Consider the following 17,832-nt stretch of genomic DNA (forward strand, 5'->3'; position numbering starts at 1 on the left):
TGGTCCCGCACCAGCACGGGCTCCTTCCCCTGCCGCTCCCGGAGGGCTTTTCCAGCTGCCCGAACTCTGCTTGCCCTCTCTCCAAATGAAGTCCCAGGACTCGCAGAGGAGGCTCCTGCGAAAGCACGCGATGATCGCCCGTGGCCATTCTCAGCTCTGGCTCGCTCTCTGCACCTTTGGGCTGGCGCTGCTGGGGGATGTGGCCCGGGCTGTCCCCATGGACGATCAGGATTATTACCTGCAGGAAATTACCAACAGGGATCATTATTACTCCTTTCCATATCCTGGGGAAGAGTTCTTTCCTTTCACGGAGCAGCCCGGAGAGGAAGGACCTATCCGTGCTGCAGAGGCAGAGGAGCGCCCAGGGTTCAAACCGAGCAGGAAGGAGTTAAAACAGAAGAAAAACAACAAAAAAGGAAAATCCATTATTGAAACGCCACCAGGTAACTTTCCACCTTCTCCTCCAGAGTTTGGAGTCTGCTGAATCTCATGCTGACTGTGACTTTTAGCATTAATGAATATCCAGTTAATGGCAGTCTTGGTAATAATAACAATAAATGCGGTTGTGGTGATGATGATGGTAACACATTAAATTTTAATATCCCGCAGAACAGACCTGCAGAACTTTTACAGACTTTTCAACTCTTGCCCTTTCAAGTAAAGTGATTATTTCGGAGTCGGAATGTATTAATTCTGCTGTACTCTGGCTAGTCTGTGGGCTTTTCCTTCTTAATTATTCTTAATTACACTTGGCAACTGGCTTGCTGTGAAAGCTGCTGCTCTATAAGCAAAAGAACAGAGACAGATTTCATAGTAAAAGGTGATTATGTATAGTGACATCTCACCTTACCCCCTGTCACTTCAATCTGAGAGGTTTCTGAATTAATTTCAATTCTAAACCTGTGAATTTCTCTGAGATTTCACTTTGAAGCCCCCCAGAGGAAGATATGTAAATAGAGATCTTCCTGTAAAAGGCTAAGCCCTAACAAGCTCAATTTAATTATAGACCCGTAAAATAAAGAAATTAAACAGCAACAGCAATGCCTTATAATAAAGAGGACACCCTTAATTCCATTTCCTAAAGTTTGCAGAAACTTGATCAGCTTTTACCACCCATTGTTCCCATTAACACCTAATTGCACCACCCCAAAAGATTAATTCCTTTCTGTGTTCCCTGACTGTCTGGTAGGTACTTTACTGGTTTGGGATACTTAGGAGTGAGTTTGGTCCATGAAGTTTAGAGTTGTAAAATTTGGGGCCAAATCTCACTTCCCTACAGCTGAGCTCCCCTTTACTTCAGGGGGAAACTTCATGTTAATGACTGGGGTATATGGCACAAAATTTGTGATTTAGAGCCATCAGTACAGCAAAACAGAGGATCAGGGGTTGTAGAGTGGCTTCAACTTTGTCCAGTTACATCCAGCAGATAGCAAACAAAATATTTTAAATTTACTGTTAACACTAACTGAATTAATTAACATTTGAGCAGCAAAGATATGGGCTTTTATACTAATAAATAACGATAAGAAAATGTAATTTCTAACATCTGGAAAAGTGTTTGTGGAGCAGGCAGCGTGGCTTGCCAGGGTCACTCAAGGCAGAAGTCAAGGGGGATGATGGCAAATGCACCTTGTCCAGGCAGCAGAGACGGGAGACATCGGTGTCCCTGTCCCCTCAGGGACGAGCAGCCATGCAGCAGCTTCCCAAGGGGATGATAGCATCTCAAGGACTGGCTTATCAGGTTTACTATCCCAGTATGGTCATTGCAGTCTACGTGAGATCATCTGAGAGAGTTCTTGTTTCAATGTGTCATTTGTTTGTTTTTTTTAAATTAAGGGAAAAAAGGCTCTGCTTTCCACCTCGGCAGACTGAATCAGGCGGATTATGACAGGACAAGGGGGAATCACTTCCCATTGCCAGAGAGCAGGGATGGATGGGATATTGGGAAGGAATTGCTCCCTGGGAGGGTGGGCAGGCCCTGGCACAGGGTGCCCAGAGCAGCTGGGGCTGCCCCTGGATCCCTGGCAGTGTCCCAGGCCAGGCTGGACATTGGGGCTTAGAGCCACCTGGTACAGTGGAAGGTGTCCCTGCCCATGGCAGGGGTTGGCACTGGATGAGCTTCTAAGATCCTTTCCAACTCAAACCATTCCATAAATTTATGACCATGGGAAACACTTGGATTTTAAAGCTCTGTAATTAGGCAGCAGGTTATTGATTCCTCTTTGTGGTGGAGACAATAGAGATTTCCATCCTGTGATGGGATGTTCTGTGGTTCATCTCTGCTTTTACCTTTCCTGTTGGCTTTTTCCCAATTTCCCCAGCATTTGGGGATTCACACTTGCTCCAAACCTGACAGTGATGAGAATAGAGTCCAATCCATGAGGGCAAAGTTCGTTTATCTTTACAGACTTGAATCTTCCTCATTCTCCACCTGCTACACTGAGCACAAGGGCAGAGGCTCATGATGCACCACCAAAAGCAGCTAGAAGTGGCTCAGTCCCTCCTTCCACAGCAAGTTTGGGCTCTTTGGACACAGCTGAGCTTTTCAGCTTTCACCAGCCATGTGCAATAAGAGGTTTCAAAGCCTCTGAGCTTTTAAAAAAATCACCAGAGGTACAACAGGCAACTGATCTCCTCCACCAAACTCCTTCTCCTTGATCCAGGATATGGGTGCGTGACATCAACTCAGCAAACTGGCTGCTGGGCTTATTCCTATGGGAAAATTCAGTGGATTTCCCTGGGAGCAGCTGAACAATTTTGACTGCCATGGGCACAATAAGCCCTGAGGTGAATGCCCAGTGAGGAGAACGGTCACCATTTGTTACAGATGTGAGTGAAACCAGGACAGTTTTAGCAGGAAGTGTCAGGCAGTTTGAGCTGCAGTGTTAAAAGTTCTGGCTATAATATTTCAAATTTCTCCTTCCTCCTCACCCAAAGGCAGGCAAGGGCCAGGTCCTGCCAGGGCAGTAACTCTGATGCTTAGTGCCATGTCCCCAGGGATCAGTTTGGAATGAAGATCTGAAAATGTGGCCCTCACAGAGATGTTTAAGTACTGATACATACCTACATTTACTCACATTTGGATGTTTAGAGGCCAGCTAGAAACAATAACAACAGCTGTCAAACAGATATCAGTGAATAATACCGTAAATCTGCCTGAATAAGGATGTGCATTGTGCTTACATGTACACAACTGTATTTATGCATCCCTCCAGAAGTGGAATTACTTTATTGGCCATGCAGTAAATACCAAAATTTGGGGTTTGTGAGGCTCGCTGGCAGCCAGGACATGCGGGATTTATTAGTTGTAACAAACAATAGCCTGGCTGGGAGCTGGGATGGAGGAGGAGGAGGAATGGGAATGTGTGATGTGCCCTTTGGCTGAGCAGCTGGTCCTGATCAGCCCCAGCTTTGAATCAAAGTGGAAATCAACCGGAGCAGTCTCAAGGACATGGCACTAAACAGATGACACACACTCAATTTATTTCATCTAATTACTGGAGGTGGCCAGAATATAGATATTTGCAGTATGTGAAATATTAATGTAGAAGGAAATCCAATTGATGCCAGTGGGTTTGCAATTTTTTTATTTAAAATATTAGAATCAATATTTGCAAATACTCGATCCACGTAAAAGTAAAAAGTATCAATTGTCTCCTTGCTCTTTAAAAGCCTCATAAATTAAGTGGTAATAGGTCATCCTTGGAAGGCAAACAGTTGGATTGACGGGTTTTGTGCATCTATAGAGATTTCCATTTTCTAATTCCATCCTTGTTTGTATAGGCCTCTGTCCAAAGCCCACTCAAATCAATGGAAAGAGTCTTGTTAACATCAATGTTTTGCTTTTATGAGGCTTTTAATAGAGTTTGATATATGGTGCCTCAGCTACCATCTGTGGGGCAGATCTCTTCAGTCTGGGGGTCTGACTACAGGCAAAAATTCATCATAAAGAGATTTATGGGGCTGAAGTGCCCTATAACACTCCTTAGTGTGGCCCAGATCTGCCACAATGAAGTCTGTAATTATTTTGATTTGATTTTCAAAACTTAAACTTGTAGTTCTTTTTCTGGCCATACCTCAATTCTGAATGCATTTAGAAAATAGAGGAGTAATATTTATTTATATGGCAGTGCTCAAAGTGGGGCTTAGAGCACATTTGTTCTGTATTTCACAGATCTCCCAGTGTTTCATCTCTGCACAACCCAACATTTGTCTGTGTTTAGCAATCAGGATTTCCTTTGTCTCATCTTATTTGGTGCTTTCCCCAGGCTTGATGAAACTCCTCAGATATGTCACTGTTTACTTGCCCCATATTTGTTTATTTTCCTGCAATGCTGCCACCTGTTCAACAATGCAATTCTTAAGGTTTTTGGTTTGTTATTTCTTTTCAATTCACGTAGTGCATAGGATGAGTCAGGTCCTCTCTGGGGCATGTGTGTGAGGAGGAGTCAGTAAGGGAAGGCAAGGAGAGGATAAAATGGACGGAGCAAGCAACCATGGAAATTATCCTGCAGAAAGAGTTTGACTTTAAAAAATAGACTGATAGTACTTTAATTGAGATGTTTATCAAGATAATGAAAGCTTGGAGGGAGAGCAATGGATGAATGAGGAGGGAAAGCTGAATCACAGGGATGCTGTTCAGGAAAAGCTGGAGATATTTTGGTGCGAAATGGGGGCGGAGATCTGACGAGTGTGTGAAGTCAAAAACATGACAGGTTTGTGGCGTTACTGGCACTCGAGTGGTGATTTTGTTCACTAGAAAGAAGAAAGGAGAGAGTGACACATAAGGCATTGAACTGACAGCTGAAAGCACTTCAGAAGTGGTCACCAAGATACACCAGCACAGTGTTTCTCATGTGCTGGGTAACCTCAGTGCTGCTCTTTTCTAGTCCTTTGGTATCCCCTCTCTTAAACCTTCCCTCTCTGAGCAGCCCAGACAAAGAGGAGCACTCCTGTGACCTAGAGCATAGATTTTAATTTTAAAGCTTTTGCTTAAACTTCTTATAATAGGGACTTTTAAGAATGAACTTGCTGGCCCTAGGTGGAAATCCCATGAATTTTAATATGACCTGTATTGCATCCTAATTGCCATATGTGACAAGCAAAGATGGAAACATGTGGCTTTTAATGAGCTTTCTTTCATCTACCAGCCTCTATTTTCTCCTCAGCTCTTCTAAAATATGTAGGATAGTGAAGTGTTCACCATTCCATTTAAGAGCCCATGCTTTAAAAAATGTCACAACAAAAGAGGACAAGGGATGACTAAGAATGAATAATGAGCAGTACCCTCAAAATTGGTCAAACCTTTTTGATTAGCATCATTCTTTACCCATGGCTTCAATGAATAATGTAACATGAGAAAGAAAATAATGGGAATAAACACATTTGATTACGCCAGAGAAAACCACTTTCAAAGATAATTCTTCCAGCAGCCTTCTCTGAATTCAACCTCATGTTTAAGATGAGAAAAATGTCTCTTTAAAAAAACCTCTTTAAAAAACGGGATGATTTCACTGAATAGATTTTTAATAGTCTGAATCTGAGCCTAGACTTGCTCCTGAAGTGCCAGCACAATATGAGACACTCATTAGCTGAATTCAGTCTTGGGGTTTAATGTTATTATCTGTTCAGTGAGCTGGCTAGACAGGTCAATCCCATGGCTCACAACCAAATTTCACTTATTTCTTTTGGGTTTGGAATGAACGTTTCTGTTAGTTATGTGAACTTTGAATATGTCAGAAAGATGAACTAGTGGAAGTAGAAGCTGTGGTACAGAAGAAGTAATTTCCTGAATTTTCAATACCTGAGCTGGCATTTTTAAGTCTTGCCCAATTCACTGTCTGTGTAAAAAGCAAACTACCAAAAGATTGGTGGTCCGAACACAGAGTTGGGATTTAAGTGTCATATTCACACAGTGGTTTCGTGATTTTATTGTTATTATGCAAAGGATGCTCTAGGTTTGGTCTTGACAGGCTCTGCTGAGGTGATGTCTTGTGGGATTATGTGGTTTATGGAAATATAAATATGTGCCTTTAACACTGGGTACGCAAGGAAAATGGGAACAAGCAAAGCTCTGATCTAGTCAGAATTACTTGCCTTTTAAAATGCACTTTTAAATTCAGTGCCTGGACAATGAAATGAGGATGTTCAGAGGAAACTGTGGGCAACCCAAAGATGAGTCTCCACCACTGCTGCTGTCTGATTATTTTCCTGATGACAATTCCTGAGCCACAGCTCACTGAGCTCATTCGTCTCTTTCAGGGTCAAGCCTTGCTCCTCTAGTGTCTTTTTCTGGCTATTTCAGCTTCAAAAGCTGTTTGGTGGGCTGTTTGCATATCTAATCAAGCAATGAGAAACACCTACATTAAACCATTAGTAAAATATACTGCAATGTTAATTCATTACTTCTGATGCAACCACAATTATAATTTCCTTGTGGCACAGCAAAAGGAACATTTATGATTCCATTCCCCTGTGGTTTTAACATCCCACTGTGGGCAAGAACAGGGTATTCTGGAAGTCTGCTGTGTGCTGGAAGGGATGGAGCACTATCAGAGAGGAGCAAGGCGTTTTATTCTTCGTGCACTCACCAGGGAGGGCTAAATCAACTTGACAGGTGTAAAAGGAAAACTGTTTCTCTTTTCTACCCGTAGCTAAAAATGGCAACAAAAAAAATGGTGAGAAAAACAAGAATAATGAAGAGATGCCAGATGGTGACTCAGAGAGTCAGAGTGCCTGTGAAGGCATCAGAGGAAGTGTGTGGGGATCACTTGAGGCATCTTCGGAGCTCTTGGGTTTAGCTGTTAATCTCTCCAGCCCTGCCCGAGTTGAATTACAAAGGATATTCTGGTGAGTCTGCTGACAGATATCTAAAGTCCTGCTTTGGACACAAAATGCTTCCCTTCTGGTGGGGAACATCCTGGTGGCAGAGAGCAAGGCCTTGCACGGTATCATTATGGGTAAAATGGAGACAAGGTAATACCAGGGCTTCATTCCTTATTTTCTCAGTGGTTTACATCATTTTTCTAAACAAAAAAGGGCTTTAAAGACTTTCTGATTCTGGAGGGGTGTTTAGAGGAGCTGTCTTATAAATGGGAATCAGCCCCAATACACTGTGAAGCATATTTTATAACAACACATTTTGAAGAATTACATGAGATTATACTAGTCTGTCAGGTGAAGAAACTCCTTTTACTCTTGCCTTAGCAGTCTGTCAGGTGAAGAAACTCAGGTGAAGAAACTCCTTTTACTCTTGCCTTAGGAAGAGTGAATCATTTCCTATTGTGACACACAAATGCCCCCCAAACCTGCACTGCCTGGGCTCTGGGGGACTGTGTTGCTGGGATTTGGCATTGCAGAAAAGTGACAAAAAGCTGGCAATCTCCAGAGGACCACAGTGACATCCAGTATCTGTGACTCATGGCTGGAGCTGAGCAGATTTAGGAGTGAAAGTGCCCAGTTACAGGATTAATCTTCTGTTTTGGTGTGGTTGCTTACCTGTAAATGAACAGGCCTGTAAATAATAGTAAATAATAGTTCTGCTCCTGCTTTCACACAAGCATTAGCAGGATGCTGTAATTGCAAAAGTGCTGCTGCATCCAACAGGCCAAGAAAGGATCACAGTAAAAGCTCTGTGCAGAAGTTAAACATAGTTTGTAGTTGCATGTCTTTTAAATTCCTTATGCTACACATTGTATCTGCTCTGTAGTTTCTAGCTACTGACATAGAAAATATTACTTTCAAAGTGAACAGTGGAAGTGATTAAATGAGCTTTTTTATGGGGGAGGTTAATTGCTTACAGATTTATTTTGTGGTTTACATTTTTTTTCTTAATGGATTGCCCGACAGATTTCTTGTGTGACTATACATCAGCCTGGGGCTGCTGGTGAATTATTTGAGGTATGTACCTGGCAGAACTGTTCTCCTGTAATCAACATGATTCCCAAACACCAAGTTCAGCTAACAACACAACTGAGATCTTCATGAAGTTGATATTAAAGAATTATGTGTATATCTATAGATATAAACTTAAAAATATGGGAATTTTGAAAGTTCTACAATGGGACCCAGTTGGGTAAAGCACCAGAGTCCTCTGGTCATGATGATTCTTCCTTTTGGACCTCAGCAGCTCATCCAGACAGTGGCTGACAGACCTTCCTAAATCTGATTTTCTTGCTTAGATTGTGGGGCTTGAGTACTGTAGATGATTTCTTCCTCACCCTCCCATAGATCACAAATTTAGTGGTTTTCTGGTTGTTTCCCTTCATTTTGGCTCTACAGGATTAGTCCTCCTGGCTGGGACGTAGAAGAGCCCCTGAGGGGGAAGCCCAAATGTCCCTGCTTGTCTTCCAGGAGGTCTGCAGACCCCATTGTTCCCAGATTTGCTTTTTAGCTGTTTCCTCATTTGAACTTTAGAAAGCAAAGCACCCTCCCACTTCAAGGGAATTGTGTTTGACAGGGGAGCTCAGAGCGAGGCCGAGCATCCCCTTCCTTTTCCACATCCAGGATTTTCGGGAAATGCCGAGCCCATCAATCATCCCGGTGTGCTGGGCCAAGGTGCTGTTTGCAGTGGCAGCAAACTGAAACCCATCTTTCTCCCTCTTTGCCAGAAAACAGAGTATTTTTATGTACTCCCCTTCAGAGATACAGTGGTTTATGATGACAGGTTTATGGCTCCTCACGACTTTCAGGATGCTCCTAAAACATCTGTCAAAGGAAGGGAACAGTTCAAAGTATCTTGGCAGAGCTGATCTCAAACCTGGATGTCAGCACTCCCTACACCACAGGTACAACCACCCCTTAGGCCAGATTTGGCTCTAACACACTCTTTTTTCCCCCCCTCAAGATAATTTTCAATAGTGTAATGAATTTTCCCATGCACAAGACAGAAGCTGTCTGAAAACAAGGGACCAGACCTCAATCTTCCCAAAAATGTTTCACTGACTGATAACAGAACCTATGATTTCAACCAAACAGCCTTTTCATATGTGATTGCCTAAAAATAGAACTTCAGCCCCTAACAACATGATTTTTCTCCTTTTTGCCCATAGTTGTTTATGCACTGAAAAATACAGTCAAAGCTTGGACTTGATGATCTTGGAGGTCTTTTCCAGCCTTAATGATCCTGCGATTCTAAGTTACAGAAGGCATTGCAGAGACAGTTAAAATTGTGTTTGTCATCACAAACTGGATGGCAAATGCCCTATCCCAGAGGACAGAGCCAGTTTTATCCCAGAGTATGTAGACCGCACTGTCTTTAAATTCCAACCAAAAATTCCACTGAGAACTCTGCCAAAAGTAAATCTGGGCTGTATATGGTCTATGTAGGTGCCTGGCGGGGAGCCTGGAATTTCCCCTGGTAAATCTGGAGTGGATTTGGATTTGTTGCAGGATGGGGCTGACCCAAGAACGTGGGGATGTGTCCCAGTCTTCAGTGCAGGTCCCTGGAGCAGGAGGCTTCCCCCAGGTGAGGCCAGAGCTCTTATGCTGCTGAGGAGTAGAGGGATGAGGAGAGGAGTAACCAGGCCCAGCACACACCCCAGCTGAAACAAAGAGAAGAGTTTCTCACAGCTCTTCTGGGGGTTATTTTGTTCCTCAGGCTCCTCTGGATAATTCTGGATCTCAGCAGAGGACTGCAGTCCAAAACTCCTGCAGGATCCCCACATGAGTGGCCCCACATCTAGTCCAGTTCCTTTGCATCAGGTATTTCATTAGATACATGGAAGTGACAGAAAGGGCCCCCAAAAATCTTGATTCTGTCTGGTAGTGGAACAAAGGATTGGGGAATCACATACAGAGACAGAAATGTGAGTGAACTCTGAGCCTTCTTCCAAAGCCCTTTGAAAATGCTGACCAAGTGAGTCCAGGTAGTGCAGAAGCCAAGAGATGGATGAAAGGCAAGAGCCTCACAGAAGGAAATGGATGAATTCCTCAGCTGCCAAACTTGCAGGAATGAGGGCTGAGGGACCTGAGGCTGGTAGCAATGGAATATAAAATCCTGCTGACACATCTGATTTGTTCCATATTCCAAATAAGTACTTGGCTTTTTTGGTGCTTGAATGCAAGTCAAATGGCAATCAGACATGTAGACCCCCTGCTCTCTTACAAGAAGAATAAAATGGGGAACTTTTTAAAATATGATAAAAAAAATGCTGGTATGGAGTTAGTGCAGATAAAATGCCACAGAACTCTTTGAAAAAGTGGACAGAAAATAGCACAGAGCTTTTCCTCTGCAAGCCTTTCCATATTTCTTCTCATTGATCCTGAATCAGATTTTTTTCCTTTCCAATTAGAAAGTTGAAAAATGAGGAGTTTTATGCTCAGGGAAGCTTGCCTTGAAGCTTTCCCTATTCCATGGCTTTTCAAGTGCAGAATACCTACAGTTAGAAAATACTTTTGGCTCCTGTGGATGGGAAGCAGGATGGGCTCTCCAAGGCAGCACTGGAGTTAAAAAGTCCCAAATCATGACCTGCACTTTTCACATTAACATGTTGATGTTTTGCAGTGGAGATGAATCTCTTGGTGACAATGTGGGCACTTTTCTCCAGGGAAAGGACATCAAACCTCACTGGGCAACTGGTAAAAATTAGAGTTTATCCTGAGCTCTCCTCCTTGGGTCCACAGGCTGGGAAATGTGTTGCCTTCAGCTTGGATTTTTGGGCTTTCAGCCTGGAGCAGGCAGACATGAATGCATTCAGTTTTATACTCACTAATAACTCACATTCCAATTCATTTGGAGTTCCTGACACACTTTGCTTTGAACCAGTGAAGCCTCCAATGTGCTAAATGTGGAGCCTGTGATTATGAGCCTTTGCTGGATCTCGGCTGAATTGTTAAACAAAGCAGAAAAGATGTTTGGACAGGATGAATTTTGGGAATCTTTTGCGGGCTGCATAAGGCTGCACAACCATAGGAAGCTGGAATACGGAGAAAGGAGCTCTGAACACTCAGGGCTGGAGAGGTGCCCACCCTCAGAAATATTTGTCTGAACCTTGCTTGAACTGCTTTATCTCCTTTGCTTTGGAGCTGGAGCTTCACACCGACCTCCCAGCTGAAGCTCCAGTCCTTCCCTACAATCCTCTCAGAGTTACCAAAAGCAATGTCCTTCTCCATTTTAGCATTTCTCTTTCTGCAGGCAGGAAGCTCAGAGAAAATGCTGAGTGTTCAGAATTTTAAAGGTGTTAACCAAGCTTTTAAATCCACTGAATCCTGGTGCTTGCTTGGAGGCATTTTAAAATTTATTTATTGAGTTATTTCCCTAAGATGAGTTTTCCATGATTAGTTTGAAGGCAGGTAGAGAGGAGAAAGTTGAACAGAGAGACTCTGGTATGTCCAAATGCCATCTTCACAATGGACACATGAAAGCTAAAAAGTCCCCTGAGAGCTGAAACCCTTGGGAAGATGAACAAAAACTCAGGGAATCACACCTGAGGAAATGTGGGAAAGGGACAGCCTGGCTGCAGAGGGGGCTTTCTGAGCTCCTTAAAAATCATGCCTTTCTCTGAAATTACTTTAGGGAGGAACTGATTGCCTTTGCAAGCTGGGCTCTGTCCTTAGATTTTCCGTGTTTTCCTGTGGGATTCCTGTGCTGCCCTGGGGTTTGTGTCCCGTCAGTGAGCCCAAATGCCAGTCAGAGACCTCTTCCCAAGGGAAGCATCTCTCCTGAACCCCTGCAATTCCTCTACTCTTTCCTTTTTTATTTATTTCTGGGGTTTGGGTTGGGGTGTGGGTTTTTTTGGTTGTTGGTTTGGTTTTTTGCTTTTTTTTTTAATAAAAGAGAGTAATCACACTTCAATCCAGGCCTGGATTTGATTTTCTCAGATCTCAGAGGTTTAGTTATTTTTTGAAATGTTGCTTCTTGGTGCTTTGAACTCTTAAATCCTCTGCTCTCAGGGTGCTTCTCAAGGGTGCAACAGCTTGGACATAGTGGGCTTTAAAGGGAAGAAGAAAGCTCTGTTATATGAGTTCCTAAATCTTTTGCTTTTCTGCACTTCTGGATACATCCAAAGAACCTCTGGTTATTTTCTGTGTGCACCTGGCCAATTTTTCATCCCTTCACTGAAGCAGTGTTCCACTGTTCGGGCATCTAAATGTATAAGTTGCTTCTGACATTTTAATTCTGTCTTAGAGCTGTCCATCCAAGAATGCCCAGTCTACCAAATGAATAATCAGTTAAATAAAAAAGAGTGAGAAGCAGACAACTCAACCAAACTAATTTTTTTTTTTTACTCTGCTCTAGAAATTACAAATTGATTCCTTTTTAAGGGTTGGGAAGGAGTACAAAGCTTGAGTTCAGGTTAATTGTAACCACACAACTTTCCTCTGGAATCACTCTCTGAGCAAGAGCTCCAGGCACTATGATAACTTCTATGCCTTATGAGAAGTGTTTGGGTTTATTAATTTCTCTTGTTATTTCACATGCAATAATAACAACAGATGTGATGCTAGGAAAAAAAGTATAAATGTCTAAATTTGCTGGAGCAAACACACCAGGTCTTCATAAAACTCAGACCTTACACTTTATAAAAGGTTTTAAAACCTTTGGAGTTGGATTGGTTTGAGGTATTTCCTGTCACAGGCTCCTTATGTAGGTCGAGTATTTATCCCAGATGTGCAGCCTGGCAGAGGGCTGGGCAGGGAGGGAGACCAGGGTGACAGCTCAAACTGACCCTGGGGCTGGAGCACTGCCTCCCAGCCATGCCCCCTCAGTGCTGCTGGAGGAGAAGGGGTGGGAATTCCGAGGGGTGAGGGCTGGCTTGGCAATCCCAGCCCATTTTTGAGGGTGTTGCTTGTGCATGGAGCTGTGTTTGCAGCCGTGTGCTCAAACTTTAAGGTCACCACTGAGGAGCAGCACATTGTTGGGAAGATTTCAAACAGACAAGGATGAGTTTTACCCAAGGCAGCAGAGGAGGACTGATGATCAGGTCAGAAGGATGATCCTATACCACTCACCCAGGTCTCACTGCAGATACAGACTGCTGCTAGCCTGCATTCTGTTGGTAATTTGAGTATTTTTAGTTTTAATCATAAAAATATGAAAGATGACATCTCGACTCTCAGCTGAGTAATGACTCTCGGCTGCCTAAAGGCACAGCTCATGCTACTTCATCAGCCTGCCTCTGGAGTTTTCTGGCTCCCATCAGGAGCTAAATCAGAAAGCTAAACTGAGTCAGAAAGCTCAACCAGTAGAAAACAGCCTATGAAACCCAAAGCTGAAGAGCCAAGTGATTCTATCCACATCCATGATTTACTCATGTTAGGCTTTGAGCTACATCATCAAAGGAAGTTAATGCGTCTCTTTCAGTATCATTTTCAACTCATTTTCTGCCTTGTTGAGAAGTAAAAAAAATGCAGTTTTGTCTGTGCTGGAGCTTAACTGGATTAAAATTTGAATACCATTAAGTGGAACTGACTGGGAAGTGCCTGATTCCAGCCTTTCTCAAGTGTAAATTTAGCACTTGGGAGTGGAGGTGACTGTAGTAGCGGGGATAAAATTTAATGGCTTGTCACTACTAATGAGAACTTCACAGTTTCTCAAGTTTTTCCTGCTCTGTGTGTGTGGGCTTCACATGTGTGCTCAGGAGAGTGAGAATCTGAAATCTGGGTGATATCAGAGTGGTGCCATTTATTCCAGTGGAATTAGGCATTTCCAGAGGATTTCTGAAGCTGTTCTTGTGTATCTCAGCCCCAGGTGAGCAATTCTGATCCTCAGGGTGGAGCATTTACAGCCCCTTTCCTGTGTCCTCCCACTTGGATACTTCCTTTGGGCCACCTTAAATCCATGTTTTGCTCCAAAAGCATGGCTGTGCTGCAAAATCCTGAAAAAACAGCCAGAACTCCCAGTAAATGTATATTTCTAGGACCAGGAGTTATAGATACTTTCCAGTTTATGTATGTTTAAGGAATTTCATGACCGTGCTGTCACCCTGCCCAGTGAATGTGCCATACCAACTATGGATATATTGGATATATTTACTGCTTTATAAAATTCCTACTACAGCCTGCATGGAGGGGGAGGGAAATAATTGCACCACGAGCCAGTTTTGTACTCATACAACTTCTTATATATTTATCCTGTTTTTGGTAAAATGCACTCAAGTGGGATTGCTAATGTGATTAAATTTGAGCACTTCTAAGATGTCTCATTTATTGAGCCGGGGTTGTATCTTAAGATCAGAGTTATTTCTGTCTTGGTTTTGTGCTTGTTAATGGTATTCCAAGTTTCAGTGTTTATTTTTAATGGCTACAATTAATGCTCTCAGTGTAGAATCTTTGCTCTTGCAGTACACCTCAGTGACCTGGTATTTTTAGCTATTTCTGGCACGAAGATGTGTTTTTAATGGTAATTTTTGTCCTATACCCAGCCATTGTGCAAGTGGTCTGTCTCAGTTTTGTTCTCCATTTTTTTGGCTAAGTCTGTTTGCTTGGCTCTGGAAAAAAGAGGATTGTTCTCATTTTTGATGGCTGCACTCAGTTTTGTGGCTTTAGCCACAAAAAAAAGTTTTTTCTGTGCTTTAGAAAAAAGTCAGGGAAGACAGTTTAAAATTAATAGCACAGAATCCAGCCTTTGTCAAATAATAATAAAAAGTTAAGAACTGATATGATATTTTTCAGAATGGATTTCTTTTTGGCCATTAAAGATAATATGTTCTCTTCAGCGTGATTAAATTAAATACTCTGTAGAGAAAGGGGAGGTCTTTTCAGGTGTGGGTATAAATGGGAGGGTACCTTGTGCCACATCACAGGTCCCATCCTCTGCCAGGCTGGTGGCAGGAGAAGGCAGCTCAGGGAATGAATGTGATGTCTGGAGTTTAGATGAGCCTCTTGAGTCTGAAGGCTTGGCCAGAAAACTCCCAGGCACTCTGGAAACTCCTGCTTCCAGCTGTGCCAGGAATAATAGAAGCTCTTCCTGCTAAATGATTTGTTGCATCTCGAGCCAGCCACAACCTGCGCTTGTGAGAGAGCAAAAATGTGAAAAATAAGGAAAGAAAATGAAAAAGTGTATTTTCTGAACCTCTTTTGGTTTCATGTCAGACATGACCTAAAGAACCCAATAATTTATTCTTTTATTCTTAATTTATTCTTTATCTGTTTTTAAATCTTCAAGAGCAATCATAAGAATGAGTGTAGGTTGCAGTGCTGGGATAAATATTTCCTCCTGAGAGAAGTCCCTGATGTTGTAGCCCTCAAAGAAGCATTTGTTGGTTGTCCTAGAAAAATATACAGCTTCAAGGCAACATTAACCAATAATTAATGAGCTCTTAGGATAGGAAATGTTGGCACCTCCTTAATTCTTTATTTGATCTTCGGTCTGGGACTATAATTCAGCATTTTAACTTCGGTGCAGGGGATTCCTCGTAAGTACACTTTCCTTGCTTTGCTCTCGTGGTGCTCTGGGAATGGGGTTTTCAGAAAAAGTAAATAAAAAGCAAAATGTGTGTGTTCGAGGAACTTTCACCTGCCTTGAGATGCTGCTTCAAATGATCTGGGGTGTAGAGTGATTGGGGGCCTGAATTCAGGCCAGAAAGCACACTTGTAATTGTTAGCAATACTTCAGATACGAGCAGAGTCAGAAAACCACTGAGACTGAAATCCATGGACATTGTTCCAGGGAAAAGCTGGGCCATAGCAACTGTAGAGTGTGAGTCATGAACATCTGTGGGAATTTCACACTTCCATGATCACATCACCAAAACAGCAACATTTAGAGACCACATTTGCACCCCCCCAATGCCCTCAAAAACAAATATACAATATTTATATGATATATATATATCAAATTGTTTAGAAAATGGAAAACTTTACTGTGTTTAACTCAGCCCCTACAAAGGCTGTCCCTCACAGAAAAGCAATCAGAAGATATTTTCAGCAAGGTGAAAGTCATCAGAAATGTGCTTTTACTGTTATTTCACCTTGCAGGTGCATTGCAGCATTAAAGTACTTTGCATACCTGTGACCTAAGCATAACTTTAGCCACAGAAATTAGACTGCCAGAGTTCCCATTAAAAGTTTCTGCTGTTGGAAGATGAATTATCAACCAAACTTTTCATAGGAAAACCTCTAAATTTAGCTGCAAGGGCAAAATTTATGATATTGGCCTCATTAAGAATTTTTATGCAAGACCATAAAGACCTAAGAATAGTATGAATAGTATAATGAGCATTAAAGTCTTAATTCTCACAAAGTACAAGAGTATTTACACTTATTTCTGTGCTTAATTTAGCTCTATCAGTAGCTTCACAGTTTTGCATCTTAACTGCACGTTGGAGTGTTTTGTTTAAACAAGACTTGAATCCTGTATCTTCCCATGGGATAGGAGATTGTCAGACTAGACAAAGCTGATATTTCTCCTTTTCCAGGTCCCAGTATCTCTCTGCTCATCAGGAGTTAGACAAGCACAGACTTGTAGGAATTGGAGAAGATTACAGGTATGGCTCTTAAAATATGGGCTGAGGAGGAAACATGATGCTTCTCTCTGCCCTTCCATTTGAAAAACTGGACATATTCCAAAATTGATGGAGAGCACTCCTTAAAGAAAAGGATGGTTTGTCTGCTTTGCCTCTGAAGGAGGAGGACAGAATGATTTCCTAAATGCATCTTTATTAGACACAAGAGCCATAAAAGCAATCTGGGCTTATCTGGTATTCTTTATTTAGACCAGAAGGAAATAAAATAAATGAATAATTTAGGCAAGAGTCATGAACACAAGTGTTTTCCTTGCCCTGCTCATACGTACATCCCATGGAACTGTTTCTGAGGATCCCTGCTAATACAGTTGTGTGATACAGAACAGCTAAAATTGCAGCACAGCAGCCGTAATTATGCTGCAGGAGTGAAGGAAACCAAGCTGGCTCTGCAAAAGGTGGGGGTTTTTCCCAGAGCTTCAGTGGAAGCTGTTGCAGCAATAGGACAAAGCCATCATGAGGATGAGCGCGCTTTCAAATATCCCCACACATGCTGAGATTGCAAATTGAGCCCCTGGCTTGAGGAGGGAGCTCAGCAGCACCCCCAGGTATTGATCTCGCTATAGGCAACCCTAAAATAAGAGGTAAATTCAAAATTCAAGAGATGAGATGGTGGCTGAGATAATTCCTGAGTGTTTCTCGTGCTGATTTTAAGGGACAGGGGATTTCTCACGGTGCCCAGCTACCAGAACTGCTTTAGTGCCCTCAGCTGGGACTCAGCCCCCTGGGAGAAGGAAAATTGACAACAATGGACACTGAAATGTGGCCATTTAGCATTGCTGTAGGAAAGCTGTTCTGGAATGAAAACCTCACAAGAACACACTTCCACAGACAAATGTTATTAAGTCTGAATCGAAGCTTTGTGTCTTTTCTCAGCCTGGAATTAATTGATTTGATCCAGACATCTTATTATTGTTTCTAAAGTGAATACCTACCCATGGCTGCAAATCACAAGTAAAATAACGGTTGGATATGGGCCAGGAAGAGCAAATGTCCACAGCAGCCTCTTCCCTGAACCTGCAAACTTAATGTTTGTTTTCATCTCTGAACCAGAAATGCTGTAGGTGCATTTCGTTAGTAAGTTCTTATGTACATAGGATGTGTATTTCCATGTCTCTCAAAGCCACAGCTGAATTCCCTGTGTTTTATAATGATGAAATTTTCAGCTGGTTAAAGAAACAACCAAATAACTGGGTCATTTCCAGCTGAATCCATTATGCAATCGATTCACACAATCTCTGATCGTTCCTGCTGTCCAATTTCTGTAGCTTCCCCAAGGTTTTATCAAACTGGCATAGAGAGTACAAAATTGTTAAGACAGTCTTACTGACTGGGTGGCAATTTTCATTGCTACATGAAAGATTTCTTC

General features: G+C 42.4%; 1 protein-coding gene across 1 annotated transcript in view; it reads left to right on the forward strand.

The window, feature by feature from the left end:
• Window positions 1–6: 6 nt before the first annotated feature.
• The window catches only part of CPXM2 (carboxypeptidase X, M14 family member 2), a 72,845-nt gene continuing 55,019 nt past the window's right edge, over window positions 7–17,832 (forward strand). The window contains exon 1 of the mRNA XM_017742918.1: window positions 7–443. Coding sequence (XP_017598407.1) covers window positions 86–443 — 358 coding nt within the window. The 5' untranslated portion in view covers window positions 7–85. The remainder of the gene's footprint in view (window positions 444–17,832) is intronic.

Source organism: Corvus brachyrhynchos, unplaced genomic scaffold, assembly GCF_000691975.1.
Source record: "Corvus brachyrhynchos isolate BGI_N302 unplaced genomic scaffold, ASM69197v1 scaffold499, whole genome shotgun sequence".
In the NCBI taxonomy this organism is placed as follows: domain Eukaryota; kingdom Metazoa; phylum Chordata; class Aves; order Passeriformes; family Corvidae; genus Corvus; species Corvus brachyrhynchos.